The sequence below is a fragment of the Poecilia formosa genome, unplaced genomic scaffold (genome assembly GCF_000485575.1).
Source record: "Poecilia formosa unplaced genomic scaffold, Poecilia_formosa-5.1.2 Scaffold482, whole genome shotgun sequence".
NCBI lineage: Eukaryota > Metazoa > Chordata > Actinopteri > Cyprinodontiformes > Poeciliidae > Poecilia > Poecilia formosa.
The window spans coordinates 176,815-192,238 of record NW_006800421.1 but is presented as its reverse complement, the minus strand read 5'-3'; the positions used below and the strand labels follow the sequence as shown (position 1 = coordinate 192,238).

The 15,424-nt window shown below is 39.7% G+C and overlaps 1 protein-coding gene across 3 annotated transcripts in view; it reads left to right on the top strand.

Moving 5' to 3' along the window:
- The window catches only part of enox1 (ecto-NOX disulfide-thiol exchanger 1), an 87,318-nt gene that overhangs the window by 39,206 nt on the left and 32,688 nt on the right, over window positions 1–15,424 (top strand). Inside the window, exons 2-3 of one of the 3 annotated variants that reach the window (XM_016664387.1) lie at window positions 14,787–14,845; window positions 14,948–15,085. In XM_016664387.1, coding sequence (XP_016519873.1) covers window positions 14,836–14,845; window positions 14,948–15,085 — 148 coding nt within the window. In that variant the 5' untranslated portion in view covers window positions 14,787–14,835. Of the gene's footprint in view, window positions 1–14,714; window positions 14,846–14,947; window positions 15,086–15,424 lie in introns of all 3 variants that reach the window. The other 2 variants (XM_007578523.2, XM_007578522.2) reach the window with 2 other exon arrangements.

The following is a 15,424-nucleotide window of genomic DNA, read 5'->3' as shown; positions in this document are numbered from 1 at the left end:
TGTGTGGATATTGAATTACAGGAATGAATAAATGTAGTTGGACAACATTAGACTGATTGTTCAGTTTATTTCTCCGCTCAGTGTAACCCTGCTTATTTACGGTTCCATTTGTGAATTGTCAACACATAAAACACACGTACCGTCCAGTAAATAACTAAAAGACTCCTGGTTTTACACCATTAAATATTAATGGTACTTCTACCTTTAATTCACGTGTTTATCAGTATTATTAGCCTAATCTAACAGATGAGATTAGGTAGGACTCTCCATGGATTATGACGTTTGCAGACGACATTGTGATCTGACTGAACATCTCTACTATATAATGAAACACTGTGCAAAGCCACTTGGTCAAACAGAAAAGATAATTTAAAGTGATGAAACAGTAAAGCAGAGGTCACCAATCTAAAGTTTAATCATGAAAAATAAACGCTCATGTCAGTCAGTTTCATCCCCAGTTTCCGCTGCGTGAGGTAATCTTTGGAAAAGATTACCTTTGGTAACGTAACGTTACCAAACGTAACGTAATGTACGTTACGTTACGTTTGGTAACGTAATGTACGTTACCAAATAACGTACATTATTTGGTAAAAATGTAAGTATATGTTTTTAAAATAAATCTTAATGGCAGGCAACATGATTATCATTAAACTGATAACGATATCAGGAGCGTTTTATTTCTCATATTTGGTAGCCTGTCTAAAATCACGACCTAAGATGTTTCTTTTTTTAAATGTGATATTGGCAAAAATAAAATAAAAATAACATGTGTATATATATATACACACACAAACTCTTTCTTTCTAAAATATGTTTTAGAAAGAAAGAAATATCACTTTTTATAGCAAAACAAATTGACTTTGAGCATTACTAAGTTGACCATTTGACACTGTTTACCTCCTACAGCACAACTTACAGCAATATATGGATAAAATCTGTCCAGTCCGTATCGTTTAGTGCTTTTGAGTCAGACATCCTGAGGGTGGACGCCCTCTCTCTCTCCGTTCCAAACGGACTCAGCCTGTCCTCAGCCTGCAGGTTCACCGAGTTGAGTTTGGACATAAATCTCATGTGTTGCTTTGCTTTCACATCATGGATGCTCCTTTGGAGTCCAAATCTGGCCAGCTCTTTGCTTTTGTCCACCAGAAAAAACGTAAATATTCACAGGCAGGATTTATTTGCTCATTCTGTGTGTGTGTGTGTGTGTGTAGGGGTGTGTGTGCGTGCGTGCGTGCGTGTGTGTGTGTGTGCCAGTGAGTGAGCAATGCTAATTGGTCTGTCCTGCAGAACCCGGTCTGTCAGCGACAGAAGGGAAGGTGTTTGAAATGCAGAGAGCAGTCACGGCTGGAGGAATTCTAGCTACAACGCCTCCACCTTCCCCCCAAGCACCTCCTCCTTCTCTCAGTCTTTTTGCTGCTCCATCTTCCCCCCCCTCCCTCCTCTCTCTTTCCCTCTGAAGCATTTACCTTGTCTTCTCTCTTTCTCCTCTCCCCTGTTTGTCATTTCGGTTCCCCTCTCGCTTCTTCCTCCAACACCATCTGGTCATTTTCTGTGACTCAGCACTGTGGCCTGCAGGAGGCTCTGCCACACACACACACACACACACACACACACACACACACACACACACACACAGACACACACAGACCTGTGACATTTAAAATCCACTGCCCTAGAGATGTGTGTGTCAGTGTGTGATACTGGGCATGTTGTGCAGACATTCTAAACACTTCTGAAATCTAGCCTGTCATCTCTTCACAGCCGCCGCTGCAGGTCGCTCCAGGGCCCTCTAGTGGCTGGAAGTAATTATGACGTTAGCGTTGAACAGTGAGCACACAAAATATTTTATCGGCTTACAGAAAAGGTATAAAAACATTACACAAAATAATAAAACCCAGTCGTTTACTTGACTTGTGCTACTAAAAATAAAAATCCTGGGCTGTCTTTTGGCTGCGTTTCTTAGGAAATCTGTGTAACAAGCTAAATGTATTAGCTATGTTAGCCTGACTTTTTAACTCTTGCATAGTTTAATAGTTTCTTTACTGGCAGCAAAACCTGGACATTTGTTCATTATTTTCCCCACATCATAGTCAAAAGAGTAGTTCTGATTTTTTAAGTGAGTTTTTTTAAGGAGAAATGTAAGCCTAGCTTAACCTGACTAGCTTACTAGCTAGGCTGACTAGTAAGCTAGTTAGCTATTTACTATTCGCTAGCTACTAAGATAGTAAATAGCTTACAAGCCAGGTGGTAGGCTAATTAGCAAGTAAGCTAATCAGCATACCAGCTAACTAGGCTAACTAGCTTACTAGGTATATTACTACTTAGGCTAACCAGCCTAAGTAGCCACTTCTCTGGCCCTAAGTGGATTAAATGGATTCGAAACACAAGCCAACAGAAGCTGCAGCCGCTAGCCAGCCTAGCTACATTACTAGTTGTTCTGCTAACTAGTAATCCAGATAGGCTAACTAGCTAGTTACTCAGCTTTTTGAGGTTATAAACAGCTTAAATATTTTATTTAAGTTACTTAAGGTGCCTAAAACATCTCAAAGTGTAAATATTTCTGTTTATGGGATAAGCTCCACACATCCTGGAGTTGCGCCACACAAACATACGTTGAAGTTATTAAAATCTATTTAATTATAGTAATTGTCACTTTGTTACCATATATATTTTTTTTAAATCAACAATGTTCACACTTTTCTGACTTCCAGATCTTTTAAAATGTTAGTAATGGTGCTTTTGCTTAAGCAAATACTACCAAACTATCATGAGAAAATTGTATTTTATCATTCCTTAAAATATGGCGAAATGCAAACCTAAAGCAGAAGAAAAATCTCCAACCATATGTGTTACTTTTTGTCAGCCCTATGCCTCAGTCTGGTCAGTTTCACAAGTTTTCTCTTTTTGCAGAGCTGGCACTTATTTTGACCCCCCACAGCCGTCCTCCTCCTCTCGCTGCGTCTCTGGCCCTAAGTGGATTAAATGGATTCGAAACACGAGCCAACAGAAGCCGCAGCCACACTAAGAGCATTGCCTGAATTATAAGCAATCCACGGCGGATTGATTTCACAGAGTAAAGAGCCGGAGTGCTGTAACCGAGATGCATGGAGCGTTCTCGGTAAGGTGGCTCTGTCACGTTGACCCAAAAAGGTCCATTATCAGTCTGCTGAGAGAAGTTCATCTAATATGCAGCACAGTTTGTGAAAGCTAATGGTGACACCTTTGGAAGAGCATGACTATTTTCTGGTTGTAAACTGGTCTTACTGGGGGGGATTCTCACCTAACTGGTTGATTTGTGCTTTGATACTTGGTTGACTGGGCCAGAAAAGTGAAGTTTACACTGCATCATTTGCTTTACAAACTGTTCTTTGCTTGAAAGGATCCCCGGCTGAGCCATTTCCTCTGGTAAAGTGAAAATCTTCCTACCTCAGAGGAAAAACCAGGTTTATTATTATTATTTTTTTTTACTAAGAACTAACTTTGTGTTGTGAAAAAAAAGACTTGAAGCAGTGTCTTTCTACTTCATGCTCATTTTCAGGGATGCACCAATCCGCTTCTTTCACTACGGATACTGATACCAATATCGATATCGATATCTGAGGCTTAGTATCGGCCGGTACTGAAAAACAGAGATTAATTTACTGAAAATGTTTCTTTTTTAAAAAACACAGACATAAATGTACTGAATTACTAATTTATTTGATAAGTCTTCACCAGTACAGCACATTTAAAAACACTAATAGCTTCTCAAGTTTGGTCAAACATGGAAAAACAACTTTCATTTGTTCAGTCGGTGCAATTAAGAGTAGAACAGCCGATGGAAAATAAATGATAAGGAAACTGACAAAAACAATAGATTGACTATTTGGTCAACATGTAAACAATAAACTGCAACAAATCGTCTTTCAGATGTTTCAGAAAGTGGATTTAGGAATTTTAAATGTTAAATAATAAAGCATGATGTCGCCCAGAGCTCAAAGCATAGAATTAGACTGACTAGATCTGCCCTTATGGATCAGAAACATTGTCACCAATCTAGAATTTCTTTTAGTATCGAGATCGATACAGATATTAATATCAGATCGCTGCGTCTCTACTCATGTTCACCTCGGTAGTTAAAACCTAATTACTGTTACAGATCAGTTTCCTGCAAGGCTGGAGGCCTTGTTCTGTTAGGCTGTGATTTTATCTTTTCTTTTTATCTTTTTATTACTTTCTTTTTCTTTCTCACTGTTTAAAATTATGTAAAGCACTTTGAAATGCCTTGCTGCTGAAATGTGCTATACAAATAAAATTTGATTGATTGATTGATTGATTAACAACACTCATAACTGAGTGGTTACATCACTGACCTCTGACCTCAAATGAATCCGTCTTAGAAGGGCTGATGTCCTAGAAGTGTTTAACTGGCAGAGCTGGGAAATAAATTCAGGAGCATTATAACGAGAGTTTTTGACATAATTGTTTTTAACGAGGTACAAAACTCATAAAGAGAAACTTTCCCGTTTCAATGAGTTATAAAACTAAATCAAAGTTGGTTATTATGACTTTTATAGCTAATTAAAACCAAAATATGTTCTTATTTAAATAGGAAAGGTCATTACAGTAAACTGGCAACCCCTCTCAGGATGTCCGGAGGTCCTGTACGCATGGAGTCGAGCACGGTAAAGTTCTGTAAACGATAGAGAAAAAATGTGTGTCAACAGCAGCAGGTGTGATGTGCAGCAGAAGCACAGCCGTTTCTTTCAGTTTTACTCCATTCTCACCAAAAATATTACTATTTTCATAAACATGACATGTTCCAACATCTGGCGTCTTGAGGAGGATAATGACTAGCATATGCTTCCATATGTCTTTACTTAAACTCAATATAAACATCAATCTGATGAAACAAACATAAAGACAATCCTCATGTTAGCATTTCTACGTCCAACAACTTTTTTTAGACCTCATAACAAACAGGACCACAGTAAGCATGTAATGAACTTGCACTGTTGCACCTCAGCCTTTCTGACTTCCACAGGTATCAGTGTTTTCCACAGCTGCTGCGTCGTAGACATGCTAACGACCAACAGAAGACGCTAAAACATCCCTTTAGTTACCACACAGATAGTTTTTTATTCTAATAATGGTAACGTTACAAACGTACCACCAGAACTACAACGTTCAACGGGCACATCCAGCGAACGAGTGACCAAAGGACAGCTTGGACCAAAATTAGGCTACTATGGAGTTGATGTCAGCAGGTAAATATGGCGGTACATTCGTTAAATGGTTAAAGCGTTGTGCTGTATGAGCTTTTAAACAACTTTATAACAAGAGATTAAGGGTGTTTTCACACCTGATAGTCTGGTAGCTCTTGATTGAGGACAAAAATAGCTAAATTTGTTTTATTTTCAGCTGGCACAGTTTGTGTCCAAACTAACTGAAAAACCTGTTCACCCTCCTCGCCTGTGGTGGCGCTGCACCAAGAACTACTGAAGGAAAATACAAGAAAACCTCAGAAGAAGACACTGAGCGCAACTTTCTTCTTCACAAAATGTAAACAAAAATGGAGTGCCGTCGGATTGTTGGATTTCTTTTTGTCTTTGGTGATGAAACGCTGTTTGCCATTTCTCCTGCTAGCGCATGACTCCCACGTTTGTTTTGGTTGTATTTACCCAGAATGCCCTGTGCTTCAGTCCGCTTCCTGCTTTTAGAGTGATCTGCGGTCCACTTGGCATCGACATCTGAATCGCGACAGAGTTCACTTCAGTCGAACCGAGACGTTCGATTACGAGTTCACACCTCGCCAAACGGACTGGAGTTTTATTAAAGTGGACTAAACAGGGCTGGTGTGAATGCACCCGTAGAGTTTGACTGCAAATTAAAAAATTCTTAAAGAAACACAAAGAGCTTTATCTGTTCTCTATGAGTTTAGCCAGTGATTATATGACTGAAAATAAGTATTTTGTTACAATATGTCCACCGCTTCCTTATTGCATGAGCTGGAAACTGCTGATTTTGGACAAACCATAATCATAAGTTTGATTGCAGGAAATAACTACACAGGAAAGCAATAATAACGATGTATTGCATTTAATTTCCACTGCAGATTCTAGTCTCTGAAATTACATCCGTCAACATCACAGCCACTGCTTTAACAGATGCGTTTCCTGACTAGTTCTTCAGGTCGTTTGCTGAAACCATCTACGTTCTGTTTATAGAAAGAAAACCGCCGCCACCATCTTTCCTTTTCACCGGCGCCCATTAGCATGTTAAATGCAAAATGCTCCCCTTCTTTTCTGCGATCATTACAGGGCTGGAGCTTGGCCTGTTTCCCTGCTCGGTGATTTGATTGGACCTGATTGGATTTGCTGCCTCGGCCGCAGCCCCGTCTCCCTGCCGCTTTCTCTCCGTCTCTGTAGTTAATGGAGCCTTTCTAAAGGCTTTATTAGAAGTAATTTGCTGCAGCGAGTGCTGACTGATATCTGGGCCGTGACCCTGTCTCTCGGCTGAAGGGTAAAGAGGGAGTCCCAGTCGCAGTGGAGATGGCAGGCCCTGCACTCTGTCCATAGATTAGAGTTTCTGCCCTCCATGCAGAATGCATTGAAGAGCTCTCAGGAGCGGACGGCGACAAACCGGGAGATGACAGTGATTACTAACAGAGATGTGTTCGGATGGGATTAACCCATCAAGTGAAATTCTCATACAGACAAGAATGACTAAAATGATTATTCCTTTAGCATAGGCATCACTTTGGTGAATGTTTGGGACTAAGTCAGCTAAGTATGTTTTAAAAATGCAAGTATTATGTAAAATCCGCTATTCATTTTTGAGCTTTACATCATGTTATTACCTCATCAAAAACATACCTGGATGAGAAATCATTTAATCTCCCATGGCAACCATTCAGCTGTGCAAAACGCCTGGGTGGACCGAAAGAGCCATGATCGAAAGTTGCTACATTTTCCAACCTTCCCCCTCACAGAGCAGCTCTTTCTCCACTCGGCTCCTTCAGACTAGCCAGCAGCAATTAGCAAACATCTGCTGGAACCGAGCATCAGCTGAGCTCATTATAGGAGTTACGTCTCAGTGAAACGGTGGTAAGAACGTTGTTAAAGGGTTAATAGAGGAGCCATGTTGTGATGACTTCCTGAAGGCGGAGTTTCAGGAAGAGCAGAGGCTTCTTAAAGAGACAGAGACCCAATTTCAAGGCGTTATATTATAAAGTCATACTTCTTTTAAGTCATATGTTAATAGGATTTCTATAACTGAAGCTAACATAGTTACTTGATTGTGCTATAAAATGGCACTATGTGCCTTGAAAACAAGTCGTACTGTCCCTTTAAGTAAACCCAATACACATATAGGCCTGTCACAATACATTTTCTGGACAGCAAATTGTCCCAGAAGTTATTGCGATAAGCGATATTATTGTTGTTTTCAAACACTATATAATTTCATAATAATAATAATAATAATAATAATAGTAGTAATAATAACACTATTACTGGACGAGTAAAACACAACCAAAAACAATAAATAAAACAGAAATAAAGCCCACACACACCCAAAAGCATGAATAAAATGTATAATGAAGACAATGTAAACAACAAAATATTAATCATCAGAATGCAAATTATCGAGCGATTATTTAATTAATAATCACTCAATAATGCCATTATTTGATTAATTGTGACAGGCTTATTTATGCACATTGCATTTTCCTACCTGAAATGAAACATCAAGCCAAACTCATTAATGACAGCCTCAGAATTACAGATGGGAATTATTGTACTCTTTCCACACTGGTCTTTCACACTGCAGTAGTAAAAATAGAAACTGATTGATGTTCTCAAAATTGACTTTATTTTGATTGTAGCTCAGCACATCTAGAATACACCTCCATTTAATTATTTCCCATCTGTGCTTTTAGGAAATAGGCAGAAAACTTACTTTTCACTCATAAAACGTTGATGAGGCTTTGTCAGATTATTTTTTAACAGTGACATGCATTTAAATTCAAATTCATCTTTAGAAGGGATTAAACATGCAAATATAATTTAAGCTGGAACTGAACTAGAAACATGTTTCTGATGCTGGAGTGTTTTAAAGAGTAGCTGTGAACCGTAATTAAGCTACTTTGTTGCATCAAATCGAATGTTTTGAGAATGTTGTGTAGAGGAACGTGTTTGAGCGTAATGCTTAAACATTCGGTGTCAGTATCTAATCATCTGTCAGTAATCTGCTGAGCAGGGGAACGGTCCTGGAAACAGAGTCTTTAGAAATCTTCAGCAGGGACTGCTGAACATTTTTGATTCAGATGGAATTTGTGGAACATATTTTTAAAACCTGGAACAACATGTGTCTAAAAGAAGCAGAGAAGCATGACATTTTATTCAGATTTATGGCTCAGTTTTTGAAAGATGGACATCCTGAGACTGATCAGGAGCACATGTGTCAGAAAGCACAGAGCTACTGCAAAATCCTCAGCTGCCTGTAAGACCTCTCCTGATGCAAAACAGTCCCCAGATTAATATTAAAGCTGCATTTATAGTCACTAAGTTCTTTCTGCAAAGGCAGAAGCAGAACATAAAATATGAAATGTTTTCCCAGTTTATAAGTGAAGTAATTTACCTGTGAACTAGCTAGTTGCAATAGCTAGCCAGTTCCAGTGGAAGACCGTTTTCAGTTGGGAAAAAGTAAAAGTTGCCAGTGAAGTAGCCAGTAAGCAGCTAATGCTAACTAGCTATTTCCACTGGTAGATTATTTCACTAAAAACAAGACCTTTCCCCATGTTATAATTAAAATAAGTTTCTAATACAACTAGCAAGTAAGCAATCTAGGCTAACCAACTAGTTAGCAGCCCATGCCAACTAGCTAGCTTGACTGGCGGATTAAAACCTATAACAAGACATTTTCCCACGTTTTAAGTGAAAAGAGTTGCCAGTGAAACCAACTAGTAAGCAGCTTAGGCTAACTTGTAAGCTAGCAGCCCATGCTAACTAGCTAGTTCCACTGACATTATTTCACTAAAAACAAGATCTTCTCCCCATATTATAATTAAAATAAGTTGCTAGTGGAACTAGCTAGCTAGCAAGCAGCGGCTTACTAGCTAGTTCCAGTAGCAACTTATCTCCCTTATAACTAGATGTATTTGATATTTCCCATGTTATAAGTGAAATAATCTGCCAGTGGAACTAGCTAGTTAGAAGCACGCGCTTGCTAGCTGCGCAGCATCAATTTGTTATTTGAAGCACTAATAAATATGCTAAGCGGATGTGATGTTGACATCAATATTATGTATTCTGTTCTTAATAAATATTTGTGATCCTCAAATAACAGAAACCATTATGAGAATTTTAAAACCTACCTCCAGATTTCCAAAAACACCCAGATTTCTTACCTTTGTCGAATTCAGCAAACCAAAGCTGTCTGTTTTTATGCTGCTTGCGCCCAACTGAGAATAAGTATGTATGCAAATATGATTGTGCATCTCTGACTGTGTGTCTGAGTATTATTTTGACAGAGCACCTCCTGCTGTTGCTTTGTGTGAATGATTCAGAGATCAACTGAGCTCATAAATAATTTAGAGGACATGCGTTCGGCTGTGAATATTTCATAGTGTGTGAAAGTGAGCAGAAACGCTCGGATTGTCGTTTGGCATCGGCTGGTCTGCTCTCAGAAGTAAAAAAAAATGAGAGAAAGTGTAGACGGGAAAATTACAGCAACTGCTTCCTTTTTTTTGTTGTCATTTTTAGTTCGAGAACAACCTGTGGCACTTTTGTCTCTTACGCTAAACCAACTTTCACAAACCCACAGCATTTTATACAAAAAGTTTCTTTACCGGAAAACACATGATCAGAAGTGTGGCTAAAACTGATAAAATGTTGGACAAAGCTTCCAGATTTTGTCCAGGCACCATGTTGGTTCCTTGACAAATGGACTAAAGTATGATTTATTCAGTTTCCTTTAGAGGTCGGTGTCTGGATTTTTTATTAGGGCAATAAAAGTTAGTGGATTGATCTGGGAACTAAGTTTAAGGTTCTTCTCAGTAGCAGAAAAACATTTTCTGTTGGTTGCTGTATTGCAATTCTAAATAATTGACGTTTGAAGTATTAAATCGAATCAGTGTTTTCTAGATTGTAAATAGCAATGACTTGTGCTAAAGTATCCAAGTTGGTTACTGACTTTCCTAAATACTTTATGATAGAAGCTAAAAGCCCAGAACAGTGGAATAAAATACCTTACGTCGTCCAGTTAACTTTCCTGTCGATCCAGAAGCTCGTTGACGCTCCTTTGGGTGGAGATTTGTCATCTGTTATTATTAATGAAGTAATAAAATCGGTGTAAATTTGTTCATAATATTAACTAAGGGTGCATTTCCACCAGCCTTGTTTAGTTCATGTTAATCGAACTCCAGTTTGTTTGCCTAGAAAGTCCGGTTCGTTTGGGAAAGTGTGTGAATGCTCAATCAAACCAAAAAAGCGAATTCTAGTCCAGCTAAAAATCTACATTCTTAGTTTGGTTGTGGTTCAAACGCATATGTGGATGCAAGTGTACCAGATATCGCTCCAAAAGCAGGAAGTGGACTACACCGCAGGGCATTCTGGGTAAATACAGCCAAAACAAACGCATGTGACTAGCGCTATCGGGAGAAACGGCTCGAGGTCTTTTACCAAAGACAAAAGTGAAATCCTACAACCGCTAAAATCTGATGCTTCTCCACTTTTGGCTACATTTAGTGAAGAAGGAAGTTGAGTTCAGTGTTGCTTCTTTCAGTGGTTCTCGGTGCAGCGCCTCCACAGGCGAGGAGGGGAACAGCTTTTTCACATGGATTGTGCAATCTGAAAGCAAACAGCAGCAGCTGAACATGGAACAAATGTTGATATTTTGGTCTCAAATCAAACCAAGTCTACCAAACTATCTGGTGAGAAAACACCAGCTAGCCCCCAAAAAGGCAGTTGTTTTTGAGGTGATTTATTTAACGTCTTTAACAACTACAGTGTTCGTTTCTACACTCCTATTAGTACACAAGGCAGTCGTCAACTCTGCTATGGTGCATTACATCCTCAAACACACACACACACACACACACACACCTATTCCCCCGGGGAGAAAATCAGGCAGATTTGACAGGACGGGCTGATATGAACAAGTAAGCAGCAGGATAAAGAAGCAGTTCCCGCAGACAGAACGTCGCTCCAGGTGTTTGAGTCTGTGTAGATTTTAAGTAAGTGCCTGCTGCAGCCCATTAAACATGCGATCCTTACCTGGATTAGGTGTGTGTGTTTGTGTGTGTGTGTTTGTGTGTGCAGATGTGTTTGTCAAATTGATGTGTAACTCACAGTGAGGAGAGGGAGCGATGTTAGCAGCTCTGCTGTTTGTCAGGCTTGCATAAGCCCTGCCTCCTCTAGTTGGAGTTTTCTCTCTCAGCTAATGGAAAATCAAATTGAATCTCATCTTTCTTCCCCGATCAGCCAGTCAACATGTCACAGTGAGTTTTGTTGTGTGGGACCTTGCTTGATTTTTTTCCCCACTTTGTGCCCTTTTATTTATTTATTTATTTTTTTATCACGCTAAACGTCGTCTTGATGTGAAAGTGGCTGACATTTGCATTTTGGCTCCAGTAAAGCGAGACATTTCCTAAGAGAAATCCCTTTTTAAACATTCAGAATTGTTTTTTCCTGGCAAGATTATTATAGTTAATAATACTAGTTATATACCTATAATGGTAACACTAGTGAGATAGTAGTTGTATTTTTTAATGTGTGTTATGGTGATGACATGAATGTCAAGAATACATATTTGAGCAAGATTGTAAAAACGTCCATTGCTGCTATAAATAAAAAAATGACCCATCATTACGGCTACTTTGGGCCTTTATGGAGGTTTTTCTTTTACAAAATCATGAACCCTTAAAAGTAAATGATTTATTAAAATTATAATAAAGTCTGTCAAAGCTTAAATTCAAAGAAGAAAGTAGATGCATTTGATCAACACCAAAAATCCTCAGTCATTCCATCTCACATGATCATGAAAATGACACTAAATGACAAACTACCAGCCTCGGTTGGCAACACAACGTTCCCTCAGTTCTGCGTAGGCAGATCAGAAGGCAGGTTATATTTCCATTGTTGTGGCTCATACAGGCACTTCTTCTGTCCTGACAACAGTACTGACATTCTCCTCATCACTCCTTGTCCATGAAAAAAATAAAAATAAACGTTGAAATTTCTGAGTCAAAAAAACTTTCTTCACAAAAGTTGTGCCCAAAATTTCTCAGACAAAAATGTGGGACTTTTGACGCTCAGAAATGTCCAACTGTTTTCTTGAAAATTTGAGACATTTTCTTTTGGCAGAAATTGATCTTTTTATTTCAGACTGCAGAGGCCCTAATACTCCATTATAAATCGCAGCTACATTTTGTGTCATATTGTGAAAAAAAAAACCCTGCTGTGCTTTCACTTCCTGTTGGTTCCATCTAAATTTGACGGACAGGCCAGTTATCACATTTTCAAACTGTAATACTCTGTTTACAGAGTACACTGCTGCAGTGCGCAGAATACACCCTGCAGACAATACTACGATTCATCGGACCGGCACATCGTCAGTAAGTTCTCATCCGTAACAGCGGAGTATCATCATATCACTCCATAGTGAAGAGTCAGTATTTGATTGGCTGACTCTTCACTACTGATAAGCAGGGAGCTCTCCGCCTACAGCTGCAGCAGACAGTTTGGTTCCGTTCCATATTTTTTCCTCTCGGTAATCAGATTCATAATCAAGAGTGAGGTCTACGTCAAGGACGGTCTCCGTGCGAGTCCGGCTGCGAGTGTCCCTGAACTACACGTCACGGCGTGTAGTTGTTAATAAAAACTCGTCGATACGATTGTGTCTCAATTAAAAGGGGATGTGGCGTGAGGCCCGGCTGGTTTCCCGGTGTCAGAAGTGAAAAATGAAGATTGCTGCACAGTGTGGTCTGACAGACATTGACAGAGAGAGACGGAGGTTAGGGAGAGGGAGAGGAAGGCAGGGAGACGTGCGCCGCATACCAAACACCCGCCGCTTCATTGCTGCACTGAGACACGTCAAAGTTTCGCTGTTCTCCTAATTAAAAGCGCTGATTAACACTGCCCAGCGTGGTGTTAGGGTTACCATGCTTCAGCCCTCGAGTTCTGCCAACTCTCATTTCTCCATCAACTACGACAAGGCGTCCAGGTCCTGGACATGTATGATGTTCTTGGTTTGAAGTTTTGGGGATCATCAACTTTTTTTGCCAAATGTGACACAGACCTTTACAATTCGTTTGGTTTCCACTTTGAAACTCTCCAATGGCCTCCACTGACGTCCAGACATTCTTTCTTATTGTGGAGTCATGAACACAGACCTCAACTGAGGCAAACGAGGTCTGCAGAGCTCTAGATGTCCCTCTTGGTTGTTTTGTGAGCTTCTGGATGAGTCGTTGATGAGTCTTGAGGTATCTTTGGTAGGTCGACCACTTCTTGGAAGGTTCTACTGAGGTTTTCTCTATTTTTACTGTAGTTTACTGGAGTCCCAAAACCTTAGAAATGGCTTTATTACCCTCTCCAAGCTGATATGGCCTACTTCATGTTGTCAGTTAGATTCTGTATGGCGAAGCGATTTCTTGGTTCTCCAGTTTCAGCCAGCCTGGGTGTGGCTAGTGAAACTGATAAATGTGATTAATCACAAGCAATCCAACGTAGGACTAATCTGTTGTTTTGTTTTGTTTTTTTTTAATTAAGTGATTAGTAATTGTACATCAAATTCTGCTTAATTGATGTATTTTACAGAATTTGAACTAGGTAAAGCTAAAACTATGGCTCTCGAAGAGTTCTGGGTAGAACATATTCTCAGACAAAGGGTTTATTTTTATCTTAAATGCAACATATATGTGTACAGTTGTGACTTACTTCCAGCTAAGTGTGTTGTTCTTGGAGGAAATGACCTTTTCTGAAGCCACAAATAGGCCTTAATCGCTTGGTAAACGATTAATCGATAAGCTAATTGTATTTGATTAATGATACTTAATTACTGACTCATTACTAAATGATTAATAACTCAGTAAACAATCAATCTATTAATCATAATGGATTAACAAATTATTAAACAGTTAGTTGATTAACTACTTAGTAAAATATTAACTGATTGATTATTTAGTAAGTTCTTAATCGATTAATCATTTGGTAAATGATTAATCGATTGTTTGATGATTGTTTGAATAAGTTGTTAATCTGATTAACCGTTCCAGCTCAGCTAGCATGCATCCTGCATGGCCTCTGTCAGCGTTGCCCTTCTGGCTCAGCTAATGAGGTTGTTTCATGTTTTCCATCGGCCATGTGCGGTTCGCCCGGCGCAGCGCTCTCAGGCGGGTGACTGCAGCGGTGCCAGCCCACAAACGGCCCACATAAAACGGCCCGGGCCTGCGTTTGTTTGCGTGTGCACACCAGTGAGTGCCGGTAACGTTTAAGGACGAAAAGATTAAAAACCGATGTTTGGCAGTTGTCAGTGTGCATGGATCAGGACTTGGGTGTGTGTGTGTGTGTGTGTGTGTGTGTGTGTGTGTGTGTGTGTGTGGCTTTTATTGCTTGAAACACAGCTTCAATTGTAACTGTGTCTAAAAAAATCCACTAATGTAGATTCCTGCTGAGTTTTTTTTTTTTTTCTCGATGACTTTGTCCTTATTTTTCCTTGTTTTCTGTCTCGCCCAGGTAAACCGTGAAGGCGGATCAGACCAAACTAGCCGACACGTCCACTGATCCATGGCTCCGTCTGTCTTACAGGCAATCTGATGACAGGACTTCAGACGACGACGACAAAGGACGACCTGCTATGGCCAGTGGTAAATAATGAAAAGCTGAAACTGCCTGACAAGACTTTGAGCAAATCAAGGTTGGTGATTTTTGGGATGAAAGATTGTCCGTTTCTGACAAATTTGTTCCAGGAGCTGATGGTCCAGGTAACCTCGGAGCTGAGCAGAACCCCCTGAGCATCCCCGTTGCTGATCATGGAGCCTGGGCCACAGCCATGAACAACCTGGGCATCATGCCTGTGGGCATCAGCGGGCAGCAGCTGGTTTCAGGTACTGCCTTCTCGCTACGTGAAGTCTTTCTTGTCATTGTGTCGAGGATTACATCTTTATCTTTGGCTACGTGTGAAGATGTCTTTTTCTCCTGTTGGATGGTTCTTTTCCCTGCCTGCGCAGAGACAATAAAAGCAAACACTTTAAATCTGAACACATTTAATTAAAAATGTAAATCCTACAACAACACCCAGAAAGAGCGGCGCGGTACTAGCATGGGCTTGTTGTCAAGATTTACACTCAAAGTAAAAAATAAAAAATAAAAAAAAGGGGTGAATAAATAGAAGATCGAAGAAATATTATGTTCTTAAAAATGAAAATGTGAAAAGTGCGGAGATG